Raw genomic sequence first — 15,358 nt, forward strand, 5'->3', positions numbered from 1 at the left:
GGTAAATTTGAGTGAAAATATTTAATTTATATTTATAAAAAAAATACAAAATTTTATAAAATAGTTATTACTTTATATTTTTCATATGTCTACTTCATGTTTGGATCATTTTGTAAATTCCATTTTCTTCTTTTGGGACGATAGAAGATTAGAAGCAAATCTTAAAATTTTTAAGAAAATTTCCAAAACCCAATTTTTAAGGACCGGTTTAGGTCTGAAGTCACTTTGTGGGGCTTAGGCTACTTTCACACTTGCGTTCAGAGCGGATCCGTCTGAGATGGATCCGCTCATATAATGCAGACGGTGGCTCCGTTCAGTACGGATCCGTCTGCATTATAATGTTAAAAAAATTCTAAGTGTGAAAGTAGCCTCAGACGGATCCGTCCAGACTTTCAATGTAAAGTCAATGGGGGACGGATCCGTTTGAAGATTGAGCCATAGTGTGTCATATTCAAACGGATCCATCCCCATTGACTTACATTGTAAGCCTGGACGGATCCGTTTGCCCTCCGCACGGCCAGGCGGACACCCGAACGCTGCAAGCAGCGTTCGGGTGTCGGCCTGTTGAGCGGAGCGGAGGACAAACGGTGCCAGACTGATGCATTCTGAGCGGATCCGCATCCACTCAGAATGCATTGGGGCTGGACGGATCAGTTCGGGGCCGCTTGTGAGAGCCTTCAAACGGAACTCACAAGCGGAGCCCCGAACGCAAGTGTGAAAGTAGCCTAAGTCAATGGGGACGGATCCGTTTGAAGTTGACACAATATGGCTCAATTTTCAAACGGATCCGTCTCCATTGACTTACATTGTAAGTCTGGACGAATCCGTTTGCCTCCGCACCGCCAGGCGGACACCCGAACGCTGCGAGCAGCGTTCAGGTGTCCGCCTGCTGAGCGGAGGACAAACGGTGCCAGACTGATGCATTCTGAGCGGATCCGCATCCACTCAGAATGCATTAGGGCTGGACGGGGATCCAGCTGGATCCGTTCGGGTCCGCTCGTGAGAGCCTTCAAACGGAACTCACAAGCGGACACCCGAACGCTAGTGTGAAAGTAGCCTTACATAGTATAAACCACCCATAGAGTAGAAACTCCAAAAAAAGTGACACCATTTAGGAAAATACGGGATAGGGTGGCAGTTTTGTTGGTACTAGCTTAGAGTACATATGATTTTTGGTTGCTCTATATTACACTTTTTATGAGTCAAGGTAACAAACAAAAAAATTTTGGCACCGTTTTTATATTTTGCTTTTTACAATGTTCATCTGTTAGGTTAGATCATGTGGTATTTTTATAGCGCAGGTTGTTACAGACGCGACAATACCAAATATGTCAAATAATTTTTTAGTGTTCCATATTCTGAAAGCCATAGTTTTTTTTTTTTTTTGGGCAACTGTCTTATGTAGGGGCTCATTTTCTTTGGTATGAGATGACGGTTTGATTGGCGCTATTTTAGGGTGCATATGACTTTTTGATCGCTTGGTATTACACTTTTTGTGATATAAGGTGACAAAAAATGGCTTTTTGACACCGTTTTTATTTGTATTTTTTACAGTGTTCATCTGAGGGGTTAGGTCATGTAATATTTTAATAGACCTGGTTGTTACGGACACGGCAATACCTACTATGTCAATTTTTTTAATTTTTTTACTTTTAACACAATAAATGCATTTTTGAAACAAAAACAAAATCATGTTTTAGTGTCTTCATATTCTGAGAGCCATTTATTTCTTTATTTTTTGCCCGATTATTTTATAGTGGGGCTCATTTTTTTGCAGGATGAGGTGACGGTTTTATTGGTACTATTTTGGGGGGCATACGCCTTTTTGATCGCTTGGTATTACACTTTTTGTGATGTAAAGTGACAAAAAAATGGTTGTTTTAGCACAGTTTTTATTTAATTTTTTCTACGGGGTTCAGGTGTGATATTTTTGTAGAGCCGATGCCGGCGTATGCAGCAGGGAACCGGCTGCCAGTGATTGCCGGGTCCGTGCCGCTGATCGGGTGGGTGCCGCTCCTGTACCCGCCCGTTCAGCCTGCCGTACATGTATGTCCATGGTCCTTAAGTCACGTTCAGCTGTGACGTACATGTACGGCAAGGGTCCTTGAGGGGTTAAAGGAGCCCTCACATATATAATGGATATTTCGGTAGAATATTTTATGCTCCGACCCGTGTTCTCATCATGGCCTGGGACTTACCTGATGTTGGGACTGTATCTGAAGGGGACAGGTGGTTAATGCAGGAGAAATTGGACCCGTATACCCGAGGCTGTAAAAATAAGGGGCATACTTCAGAATACAGATTACAGGTTATTGCACATTGCATATTAGGGAATTGCTCTTTAAGCAGTCGGAGGGCCACCTAGCTAGGTTTCTTACCTGTGCTCGGCTCTCTTTCACCTGCATCATGTCCTTCAGCCACAGGTATGGACTGTTCAAATGTGTGTTCAAGAAGACGGAGTCCTGCGGATAAAGCATTTGACCAGCCGGCGTGTTATATAGAATATAAAAGGGGGATCTAAACCCAGCAAAGCCTTTAAAGGGCAGTCCACTGTGAGCAGAGCTCCCCCTTACCTATGTATGCTCCAATAGAGTCTATGGAATGAGGGCGTTAAATCTGATGACTCCATAACATTGTGGGGCTGTTCCCACAGAGAATGCTGGGAATAGGCCAGACAACGTGCAGCGTCGTCTGTCTGTCCGATTCTCTGCATATTTGCTGGGTAGTGGCTGGATCTCTGCTCTTATGTGGGTATCTTATCTAGGCCTAGCCATAGACCTATTGTACAGTTATCCCGATTCTACTAACCTACTATTATACTAGAGGATAACATCTTTCCTTCACAGCAGTCTCTCTTAACTCTCTCAGTCAGACCATCACTGCAGCCAGAGAGAAGAGGATAAATGACTCAATTAGAGCATCAGACATTACACTGATAAGTGCATGCTCTTCTGTGGGCGTCATACCGTTATCCCAATTCTACAAATCTACTATTACACTAGCAGATAATATCTTGCCTTCCAAGGAGCAGTAAAGTAACAATAGGTTTCCTGTCTTATATATATTTCTGTGCTGACTGCTAAAGAAAGACAAGATTTTTTATTTTTTTTATTTTCAATGACATAGTATGAAGATAAAAACTCAAAAAATCTGTAAATATTGAGTTTAAAAATTACCTTTTTCTGATATAAGTGTCCCTTTAACTGGAGTGTCTACTGGGAGTCAAAGAACATCTCATCTTATCTGAGAGGCTCACGCTGTTTTGGTTTTATTTCTGCCTCCCTCATGCTTTATACTGCGGCTTTGCTTCTTCAGATTGGCTGCTGTGTCTAAGTACACTCAGCAGGAAGTCAGTGGATGTAGAGCCATTATAAGAAGGACAGAATAAGTGTAGTAAGGGAAATAACCCAAAAAGTGCTAGACCCTTGTGGTTAGATAGTCAACACTAGGGGGCACTTACTTATGAGGACCTACCTGCTGTGAGCACTGCACTTCATAAACATCCCCGTAGTTATTAATGTTCTTCTTCTCAGAATCAACCTGCAAAATGATTCACATCCTATGAATATAATTGAGATCCTCAGATCTTTGTGCTAAATTGTCTTCAAAATTATATAGGAACCATTAGTGAACACGGTAAAAGCATTGCAAGGGTTAACAGCCTTAGTGTCCTCATGACAACTCTTCCTGGCTGTACTCTGGTGGTTCATACTGTGATACGAATGCAGTACACCCCCAAATCACCAGCCACATCCAAGTCCACATCTATTCAAGTGTGTCCAGATAGGATAAGGTTAAAAAAGCCATAAACATTGACAGGAAGTGTTGTCATAGGGACCAGGAGTAATATGCCTGCAGGACCCAGTCTCATGTGGTACTCACCATATGGAGCACAGGGTGTAAGGTGACAGTGAAGTCGCCCCTGGTGTCGTATCTCTCCGAGCTGATTAGTCTCTCCAGGGCCGACTGGGGAAGAAAAAACACTGGGGGGTTATGAGAGTAACAGGATCTGGGGGGGATCTAGAGGAGATCAGCTATGGAAGGTCACATCGTCTCCCAAATTTAGGTTTTGGTCTCTGTAAACCACTATCGCTCTCAGACAGTTGCAAAACTACAACACCCAACATGCTGTGGGTTGTGGTTTTGCAACAGCTCGAGAGCCAAATATTGCAGGGCAGATATAATAATGCAGCTCATGAGGGGCATAGCAGGGGGGCATTTGCTCTGGGGACTAAACTGGCGAGAGAGGTGCCACTGGCACCAGCAACAGGAACATAATGAGCGCCGTCAATTTGGCAATGTATGTCTGTCATGGCTGCTGACAACATCACGCGGCATTACTTATGGGCACTATTTCTGAAGTGGTACTATTGGTGCTATATTTGGGTACAATAGCTCAAATAACTGGCACTGCTATTGTGTGGGTATTACTATGGTGGAGACTACTGTATGGGCACTAATACAGCTGGGACTATTGTATGGGCACTACTACAGCTGGGACTATTGTATGGGCACTACTACAGCTGGGACTATTGTATGGGCACTACTACAGCTGGGACTATTGTATGGGCACTACTACAGCTGGGACTATTATATGGGCACTACTACAGCTGGGACTATTGTATGGGCACTACTACAGCTGGGACTATTGTATGGGCACTACTACAGCTGGGACTATTATATGGGCACTACTACAGCTGGGACTATTGTATGGGCACTACTACAGCTGGGACTATTATATGGGCACTACTACAGCTGGGACTATTGTATGGGCACTACTACAGCTGGGACTATTGTATGGGCACTACTACAGCTGGGACTATTATATGGGCACTACTACAGCTGGGACTATTATATGGGCACTACTACAGCTGGGACTATTATATGGGCACTACTACAGCTGGGACTATTGTATGGGCACTACTACAGCTGGAACTATTGTATGGGCACTACTACAGCTGGGACTATTATATGGGCACTACTACAGCTGGAACTATTGTATGGGCACTACTACAGCTGGGATTATTATTTGGGCACTACTACAGCTGGGACTATTGTATGGGTACTACTACAGCTGGGACTATTATATGGGCACTACTACAGCTGGGACTATTGTATGGGCACTACTACAGCTGGGACTATTGTATGGGTACTACTACAGCTGGGACTATTGTATGGGCACTACTACAGCTGGGACTATTGTATGGGCACTACTACAGCTGGGACTATTGTATGGGTACTACTACAGCTGGGACTATTGTATGGGCACTACTACAGCTGGGACTATTGTATGGACACTACTACAGCTGGGACTATTAAATGGGCATTAACATAGCTACAAGTATTATAGGGGTTCTACTATAGCTGGAACTATTGTATGGGCACCAGTGGCATAGTTATACTGGAAGCAGGGAAAGTGGGCTGAACTCTGAAGGGGTTTGACAAAGGGGGCGTGTCCACCGAAACATTGCTCTTCAGCGTTGTGCAGTATTGCTGCTCCAGCGCTTGTGGATGTTGCTGTATGGAAATGCTGACTGAGTGCACATGGATTGTAGCGCACGGAGACGCAGCAGTCTGAACATGGCAGAATAGAATACGGAATGTATTACTGATTTTTATGTTTTTATGGAATATCAAATGGGTTTATGAATAAAGGAACTGTTTAATTACTATAGTCCGCGGAATATACGTGTGAAAGCGCAGGGTGGAGCGGCGGTGTATGAGGACCTTGCCACATTTTAAATTTTTTGGACTGAAAAGCGGCCCACCCAGGAGGAGGACTGAAAGATGTTATTGTCAGGGCCCCTTCTATAGTATTATACAATGCCGTTATATACAGTGACAGTATATACAGTATATGCATGTAGGAAAACGGGTGCCAGGATCTTAAAGTGTAACTGTCATTCTTTTTTTTATTTTTGTAATGTATCGGGGCAGTGATACCGGCCATTTTTGTAATATACTTTAATTACTGAAATCGTACATTTCTATCAGAAAAATAGCTGTAAAGTGGCCCATTTTGAGCCTTGGCAACGCTCCTCTGTCTTCTGTTTACATAACAGTCAGTGTTGAGCAAGTCTCCACTGTTATGTAAACAGAAGACAGAGGAGCGTTGCCAAGGCTTAAAATGGGCCACTTTAGAGCTATTTTTCTGATAGAAATGTACGATTTCAGTAATTAAAGTATATTACAAAAATCGTCAGTGTCACTGCCCCTATACATCACAAAAAAAATAAAAAATAATGACAGTTACACTTTAACTAGGGGGTTCAATGGAAGGAGGGGATTGTGAAGAAATTGCTGGATGTGGAATGGAAGGACGTTGGACTGTGTCTTAAGATGTTCAGATAACGGTCATTAATATTATCACCAGCGTCTCCTGACTCATCCGTGATCCTGGTGATAATGGCGGAGGAGACTTTATCTCCGCAGGACGGTCCAACTCTGAGATGGAATTCTAGATAGGAAAATGTCTCGTCATGTGTTTATGGGATAATCGTGTTTATCAGATGGGGCCAGAGAGCATAATGGGAGAGTAGTCCATGGGTCGGGTCCGAGGATCAGTTTAACAGCCTGTCGCTAAAGGTTTGCTACAATTGTATCCAGTCTAGAAAATGATCTGAGCTCTAAACTCTCCAAATCGATACATTTTATCTGCGCGGATACATTGTAACAAACCCTCAGAGATGTGTAGGGATCACGCGTATAACGCACCAGGGACTGGCTAGACTGGATCTATAACTATCTATCGGTTTTACTGAGGAATCTGGCCATAGGATTCATGGTGCATTTGATGCAGGACCTAAATATTTCCTGCCACATTCCGATTCGTTGTCACGCCTCACCTGAAAAGAGAAGCGGAACATGGCTTTACTGTAGTCTGAAGGTTTCCGGAAACACTCACAGGACTTCCTGAAACGAAACAAGTATGGAATCCATCAGCAGCCAGGCAACTAGGAGTATACAGATGATTAAGGGCTCATGTACATGACCTTATGTATTTTGCAGTCCGCAAAAAATCAGACCCCCCCCCAAAAAAAAACGGAACGGACACGGAAAAAAAATGCGTTCGTGTGCATGAGCCCTAAATCCCAGCTCTAATGCTAAGCAGCAGGTTAAGGGCTCATGCACACAAACGTATTTTCTTTCCGTGTCCATTCCCGTATGTGGAACCATTTATTTTAATGGGTCTGCAAAAAAAACGGAAGTTACTCCATGTGCATTACATTTCCGTTCGGCAAAAAAATAGAACATGTCCTATTATTGTGCGCATTACGGACAATAAGACTGTTCTATTAGGGGCTAGCTGAATGCACACGGACGTCATCCGTATTTTTTGCGGATCCGTTTTTTGCATGCTTGAGCCCTAAATCAGAAGAGTGCAGACAGAGTAAGTTCCTAAATCCTCTGCTTCATTTATCATGTATAATGTCCTGTACTCCAGTCACATCCAGAGCTGCATACATAATTCTGCTGGTTATATTGAAAGGGCTGATCACAAGGCGTCTCGTTTTTGGTAAACTGTAATCTATGGTAGAATCCACCAGCAAGTGCTTAGTTTTCCTGCAGCACCACCGCAGGTGAAATGAAGTATTACACGGTGGCCGCTGAAATCAGTTTATCGCTATCCTCTCATAAGCAGACACTTTCAGATCAGCTGATACGATGCATCAGGATAAAACCCAGCCTGTCCGTCCTTGTTTCCTATGATGTTGGCATCACTTTTGGCAGGATCTCCCAACACCAATCTGCATGTGCAGCCAGGTCCGTGATAAGGATATAATAACCAGTGATCTGTTATAGACTCTGAACCCACCTGATCTCTGCATTCTGCGGATAGGAGAGGTAGAGGCCGCTCAGCAGCGTTAAATCCACCAAACTAATAAAGGTCTTTGGAAGCTGCAGAATAATAGAGGTTCAGATGATGAACGTATAGAAAAGACGTATAGAAAATCCATTATCTGTGGAATTTCCACTTAAATTTTTACCTTTAGTAGATATAACATCTGCCTGGAAACCATCAACATGCATGCTACTGCCAATTTATAATCTTATTACGGCTTGTGTGAAACGGTAGGAAGTTCAGCTGAATAACAAAACCTATTACAGTGTGAACATCCAAATGGTCGATTAACTTATGAATCGTCAAAACTTTCCTTGGAAATTCATATGGATGAGCTGGGTGCCAGGGGAATATATTCCCCATTCACGGCAGGACGCCATTGTGTGCTCAAAGTATTAAGAACAGTAGATCCATCAGCAACAGCTTGTCGATGGTTTCCACATAGCAGTTGGAGAAATCAACTATTTAACTTAGCCTTTTCGCTAAGGTTTATGAACATAATGAATAAAATAGCAGATCCATCAACAGCAGCTTCCATATAGCAACCAGAGAAGTCAAATACTTACCATCTTATTAATCACAACACTAACAGATCCATCGGCAGCTTGTTGATGGTTTCCATATAGCGATTTGAAGAAATCAATTATGTAACTTAGCCCTTTCCCCAACGTACATGAACACAAGTTGATTCATTTATATGACAGCAGCAGCTTGTTGATGGTTTCCATATAGCGATTTGAAGAAATCAATTATGTAACTTAGCCCTTTCCCCAACGTACATGAACACAAGTTGATTCATTTATATGACAGCAGCAGCTTGTTGATGGTTTCCATATAGCGATTTGAAGAAATCAATTATGTAACTTAGCCCTTTCCCCAACGTACATGAACACAAGTTGATTCATTTATAGGACATTTATATGACAGCAGCAGCTTGTTGGTGGTTTCCACGTAACATTTTATTAGTCAGTGGCAAGTACATATCACAGCATAATGTTTATTTCATTATGAGATCACTTTGCCACGTATTTTATATCCTGCGGTGGCAATGATAGCGGAATATTGATGATGATGATGACGATGGCAGGTGGGTAGTAAATGTATAGACATATAGGGGGTCATTTACCATAAGATATATGCCAGTTTTCTGGGGTATATCTGTCACAGATTGCTCATGCCAAGTCTAAAAGGGCGTAAGGAAGTGGGCAGGACTAGAGTCGCGTCTCATTTATCATTTCCTGCGCCTGTTTTAGGCCTCATGCACACGACAGTATTTTTTCACGGTCCGCAAAACGGGGTTCCGTTGTTCCGTGATCCGTTTCCGTTTTTGTTTCCGTGTGTCTTCCTTCATTTTTGGATGATCTCCAGACATGAAGGAAAGTGAAAAAAAATCTAAGTCAAGTTTGCCTTGCAAATGATAGGGAAAAAAAACGGACACGGATCACGGACGCGGATGACAATCTTGTGTGCGTCCGTGTTTTTTCACGGACCCATTGACTGGAATGGGTCCGCGAACCGTTGTCCGTGAAAAAAATAGGACAGGTCATATTATTTTTTTTACGGACTGGAAACACGGATCACGGACGGTGCATTTTCCGAATTTTCCACGGATCCATTGAAAGTCAATGGGTCCGCAGAAAATCACGGAAAACGGAACAACGGACGCGGGACACAACAACGGTCGTGTGCATGAGGCCTTAGGCGGACAAAATGTTGTAAATCTACGCCAGCGGATCCGCCTCCAGTGCTCCAGTCTAAAATGCTGGTCTTAATAAATGACCCCCATAGTGAATATATGACCATCTTACCTGTTGATGTAAATAGTCTAGAGCCGCCGTCAGTTCCCTTATGGTATTTTCTGTGTGGTCGTCCTGCGTGGAATGAACAAAAAAAATGTGATGCAGAAGCTATTGCCCTTAAAGGGAATGTTCACCTTTATCACCAATTTCTTTAATTCTGAACACATCCAACAGTCTGTGCGGATTATTTTCTAATACATCCTAAGGGCACTTCAACACTTAAAGTTTTCCGGTATTGAGTTCTGTCCTAGGGGCTCAATACCGGAAAAAACTGATCAGTTGTATCCTAATGCATTCTGAATGGAGAGCAATCCGTTCAGGATGCATCAGTTCAGTCCCTCTTACGTTTTTTGGGCCGGAGGAAATACTGCAGCGTGCTGCAGTTTTCTCTCCAGCCAAAAACCCTGAACACTTGCCGGAATGCCGGATCCGGCATTAATTTTCCATTAAAATGCATTAATGCCGGATCCAGCCCCAAGTGTTTCGGCAAATGCATCCATTTGCGTCCGGATTGCCGGATCTGGCAGGCAGTTCCGAACTTAGATTGTGCGCTTCATTGCAGACCACAAGCTATAATAATGTCTGTAAAGCTCTGCGGAATATGTCAGTGCTCTATAAGTAAGTAAAATTAATAAATACGATCCTCTGTAATTCCATAGACAGTCTGTCTGCAGCCACCGTTATAGAGAGCGGTGGCTGTATATATCTGTATGCAGTAATCTCCTGAGCTCCCTCTAGTGGTGGCTGTATATATCTGTATGCAGTAAGCTCCTGAGCTCCCTCTAGTGGTGGCTGTATATATCTGTATGTAGTAATCTCCTGAGCTCCCTCTAGTGGTGGCTGTATATATCTGTATGTAGTAATCTCCTGAGCTCCCTCTAGTGGTGGCTGTATATATCTGTATGTAGTAATCTCCTGAGCTCCCTCTAGTGGTGGCTGTATATATCTGTATGTAGTAATCTCCTGAGCTCCCTCTAGTGGTGGCTGTATATATCTGTATGTAGTAATCTCCCGAGCTCCCTCTAGTGCTGGCTGTATATATCTGTATGAAGTAATCTCCTGAGCTCCCTCTAGTGGTGGCTTTATATATATATATATATATATATATATATATATATATATATGTATGCAGTAAGCCCCTGAGCTCCCTCTAGTGGTGTCTGTATATCTGTATGTAGTAATCTCCTGAGCTCCCTCTAGTGGTGGCTGTATATATCTGTATGCAGTAATCTCCTGAGCTCCCTCTAGTGGTGTCTGTATATCTGTATGTAGTAAATCTCCTGACCTCCCTCTAGTGGTGGCTGTATATATCTGTATGTAGTAATCTCCTGAGCTCCCTCTAGTGGTGGCTGTATATATCTGTATGTAGTAATCTCCTGAGCTCCCTCTAGTGGTGGCTGTATATATCTGTATGTAGTAATCTCCTGAGCTCTCTCTAGTGGTGGCTGTATATATCTGTATGTAGTAATCTCCTGAGCTCCCTCTAGTGGTGGCTGTATATATCTGTATGTAGTAATCTCCCGAGCTCCCTCTAGTGCTGGCTGTATATATCTGTATGAAGTAATCTCCTGAGCTCCCTCTAGTGGTGTCTGTATATATCTGTATGTAGTAATCTCCTGAGCTCCCTCTAGTGGTGGCTGTATATATCTGTATGCAGTAATCTCCTGAGCTCCCTCTAGTGGTGGCTGTATATATCTGTATGTAGTAATCTCCTAAACTCCCTCTAGTGGTGGCTGTATATATCTGTATGTAGTAATCTCCTGAGCTCCCTCTAGTGGTGGCTGTATATATCTGTATGTAGTAATCTCCTGAGCTCCCTCTAGTGGTGGCTGTATATATCTGTATGCAGTAATCTCCTGAGCTCCCTCTAGTGGTGGCTGTATATATCTGTATGTACTAATCTTCTGAGCTCTCTCTAGTGGTGGCTGTATATATCTGTATGTAGTAATCTCCTGAGCTCCCTCTAGTGGTGGCTGTATATATCTGTATGTAGTAATCTCCTGAGCTCCCTCTAGTGGTGACTGTATATATCTGTATTCAGTAATCTCCTGAGCTCCCTCTAGTGGAGGCTGTATATATCTGTATGTAGTAATCTCCTGAGCTCCCCCTAGTGGTGACTCTATATATATCTGTATGCAGTAAGCTCCTGAATAGAGTTGAGCGAACACCTGGATGTTCGGGTTCGAGAAGTTCGGCCGAACATCCCGGAAATGTTCGGGTTCGGGATCCGAACCCGATCCGAACTTCGTCCCGAACCCGAACCCCATTGAAGTCAATGGGGACCCGAACTTTTCGGCACTAAAAAGGCTGTAAAACAGCCCAGGAAAGAGCTAGAGGGCTGCAAAAGGCAGCAACATGTAGGTAAATCCCCTGCAAACAAATGTGGATAGGGAAATTAATTAAAATAAAAATTAAATAAATAAAAATTAACCAAAATCAATTGGAGAGAGGTTCCATAGCAGAGAATCTGGCTTCCCGTCACCCACCACTGGAACAGTCCATTCTCAGATATTTAGGCCCCGGCACCCAGGCAGAGGAGAGAGGTCCCGTAACAGAGAATCTGTCTTCATGTCAGCAGAGAATTAGTCTGCATGTCATAGCAGAGAATGAGGCTTCACGTCAGCCACCACTGCAACAGTCCATTGGCATATATTTAGGCCCAGCACCCAGGCAGAGGAGAGAGGTCCCGTAACAGACAATCTGGCTTCATGTCAGCAGAGAATCAGTCTGCATGTCATAGCAGAGAATCAGGCTTCACGTCACCCACCACTGCAACAGTCCATTGTCATAAATTTAGGCCCAGCACTAGTGTTGAGCGGCATGTCCCATATTCGAATTCGCGAAATTTTGTGAATATTCGAAAGAATATTCGTAAAATATTCGCGATTATTCAAATTCGTTATTATTTCGCATATGCGATAATTCGAATTTTCGCATCGCATAATACATATATTTTATGCAAAATTCACATGTGCGCTAATGAAATCGCCTTACGAAGATTCGCAACTCAATTCAATCACTAATGTATGAATGCAATGCCCTTTGCCTCTGTTCTGGGACAAGTGTAGATATTCGCATGTGCGCTAATAAAATCGCCTTACGAAGATTCGCACCTCAATCACTTTCTAGGGAATGTGAGACTTTTGGGAATCAATCGAGATACAGTGGGGGGTGATGACAGTAGTTGACAGAGTACAGATCAATGTAATCTGTAAGGTGGAAAGTAAAATAAAAAATACGAATTTTCGTTAATCGAATTTTACGAAGTTCTACGTATTCGCGAATATGGTGCTATACTATATGAATGCACAGGCCTTTGCCTCTCTGTTCTGGGGACAAGTGTAGATATTTGCATTTGCGTTAATAAAATCGCCTTACGAAGATTCGCAGCTCAATTCAATCACTAATGTATGAATGCAAAGCCCTTTGCCTCTGTTCTGGGACAAGTGTAGATATTCGCATGTGCGCTAATAAAATCGCCTTACGAAGATTCGCAACTCAATTCACTAATGTATGAATGCAAAGCCCTTTGCCTCTGTTCTGGGACGTGCCGATATTCGCATGTGCGCTAATAAAATCGCCTTACGAAGATTCGCGCCTCAATCACTTTCTAGGCAATGTGAGTAAGATCTGAGCTGTTGGACCTTTGGGAAACAATCAATTATATGTGTACTGTAATTTTGTGGGGGGGGGGGAAAAAAACAAAAAACGAATATTCGTTTTTACGAATATATAGCACTATATTCGAAATATTCGCGAAATCGCGAAGTTGCGATATTCGCGAAAAAAATTTGCTTTTCGAATATTCGCGCTCAACACTACCCAGCACCCAGGCAGAGGAGAGAGGTCCCGTAACAGACAATCTGGCTTCATGTCAGCAGAGAATCAGTCTGCATGTCATAGCAGAGAATGAGGCTTCACGTCAGCCACCACTGCAACAGTCCATTGGCATATATTTAGGCCCAGCACCCAGGCAGAGGAGGGAGGTCCCGTAACAGAGAATCTGTCTTCATGTCAGCAGAGAATTAGTCTGCATGTCATAGCAGAGAATGAGGCTTCACGTCAGCCACCACTGCAACAGTCCATTGGCATATATTTAGGCCCAGCACACACACAGGCAGAGGAGAGAGGTCCCGTAACAGAGAATCTGGCTTCATGTCAGCAGAGAATCAGTCTGCATGTCATAGCAGAGAATGAGGCTTCACGTCACCCACCACTGCAACAGTCCATTGGCATATATTTAGGCCTAGCACACAGGCAGAGCAGAGAGGTCCCGTAACAGACAATCTGGCTTCATGTCAGCAGAGAATCAGTCTGCATGTCATAGCAGAGAATGAGGCTTCACGTCACCCACCACTGCAACAGTCCATTGGCATATATTTAGGCCTAGCACACAGGCAGAGCAGAGAGGTCCCGTAACAGACAATCTGGCTTCATGACAGCAGAGAATTAGTCTGCATGTCATAGCAGAGAATGAGGCTTCACGTCAGCCACCACTGCAACAGTCCATTGGCATATATTTAGGCCCAGCACCCAGGCAGAGGAGAGAGGTCCCGTAACAGACAATCTGGCTTCATGTCAGCAGAGAATTAGTCTGCATGTCATAGCAGAGAATCAGGCTTCACGTCAGCCACCACTGCAACAGTCCATTGTCATAAATTTAGGCCCAGCACCCAGGCAGAGGAGAGAGGTCCCGTAACAGACAATCTGGCTTCATGTCAGCAGAGAATTAGTCTGCATGTCATAGCAGAGAATGAGGCTTCACGTCAGCCACCACTGCAACAGTCCATTGGCATATATTTAGGCCTAGCACACAGGCAGAGCAGAGAGGTCCCGTAACAGACAATCTGGCTTCATGACAGCAGAGAATCAGTCTGCATGTCATAGCAGAGAATCAGGCTTCACGTCAGCCACCACTGCAACAGTCCATTGTCATAAATTTAGGCCCAGCACCCAGGCAGAGGAGAGAGGTCCCGTAACAGAGAATCTGGCTTCATGTCAGCAGAGAATCAGTCTTCATATCATAGCAGAGAATCAGGCTTCACGTCACCCACCACTGTAAGAGTCAATTTTCATAAATTTAGGCCCAGAACCCAGGCAGAGGAGAAAGGTCCCGTAACAGACAATCTGGCTTCATGTCAGCAGAGAATCAGTCTTCATATCATAGCCTAGAATCAGGCTTCACGTCACCCACCACTGTAAGAGTCAATTTTCATAAATTTAGGCCCAGAACCCAGGCAGAGGAGAAAGGTCCCGTAACAGACAATCTGGCTTCATGTCAGCAGAGAATCAGTCTTCATATCATAGCAGAGAATCAGGCTTCACGTCAGCCACCACTGCAACAGTCCATTGGCATATATTTAGGCCCAGCACCCAGGCAGAGGAGAGAGCTCCCGTAACAGAGGATCTGGCTTCATGTCAGCAGAGAATCAGTCTGCATGTCATAGCAGAGAATGAGGCTTCACGTCACCCACCACTGCAACAGTCCATTGGCATATATTTAGGCCTAGCACACAGGCAGAGCAGAGAGGTCCCGTAACAGACAATCTGGCTTCATGTCAGCAGAGAATCAGTCTGCATGTCATAGCAGAGAATGAGGCTTCACGTCACCCACCACTGCAACAGTCCATTGGCATATATTTAGGCCTAGCACACAGGCAGAGCAGAGAGGTCCCGTAACAGACGATCTGGCTTCATGTCAGCAGAGAATCAGTCT

The 15,358-nt window shown here is 43.8% G+C and overlaps 1 protein-coding gene across 1 annotated transcript in view; it reads right to left on the reverse strand.

The window, feature by feature from the left end:
- Positions 1–15,358, reverse strand: part of PLB1 (phospholipase B1) — a 112,710-nt gene that overhangs the window by 80,254 nt on the left and 17,098 nt on the right. The window contains exons 7-13 of the mRNA XM_044291323.1: positions 9,652–9,714; positions 7,817–7,899; positions 6,846–6,912; positions 3,883–3,966; positions 3,475–3,525; positions 2,379–2,462; positions 2,199–2,268 (exon numbers count right to left, since the gene is read on the reverse strand). Of these exons, the coding sequence (XP_044147258.1) occupies positions 2,199–2,268; positions 2,379–2,462; positions 3,475–3,525; positions 3,883–3,966; positions 6,846–6,912; positions 7,817–7,899; positions 9,652–9,714 (502 nt within the window). The remainder of the gene's footprint in view (positions 1–2,198; positions 2,269–2,378; positions 2,463–3,474; positions 3,526–3,882; positions 3,967–6,845; positions 6,913–7,816; positions 7,900–9,651; positions 9,715–15,358) is intronic.

Source organism: Bufo gargarizans, chromosome 4 (genome assembly GCF_014858855.1).
Source record: "Bufo gargarizans isolate SCDJY-AF-19 chromosome 4, ASM1485885v1, whole genome shotgun sequence".
In the NCBI taxonomy this organism is placed as follows: Eukaryota; Metazoa; Chordata; class Amphibia; order Anura; family Bufonidae; genus Bufo; species Bufo gargarizans.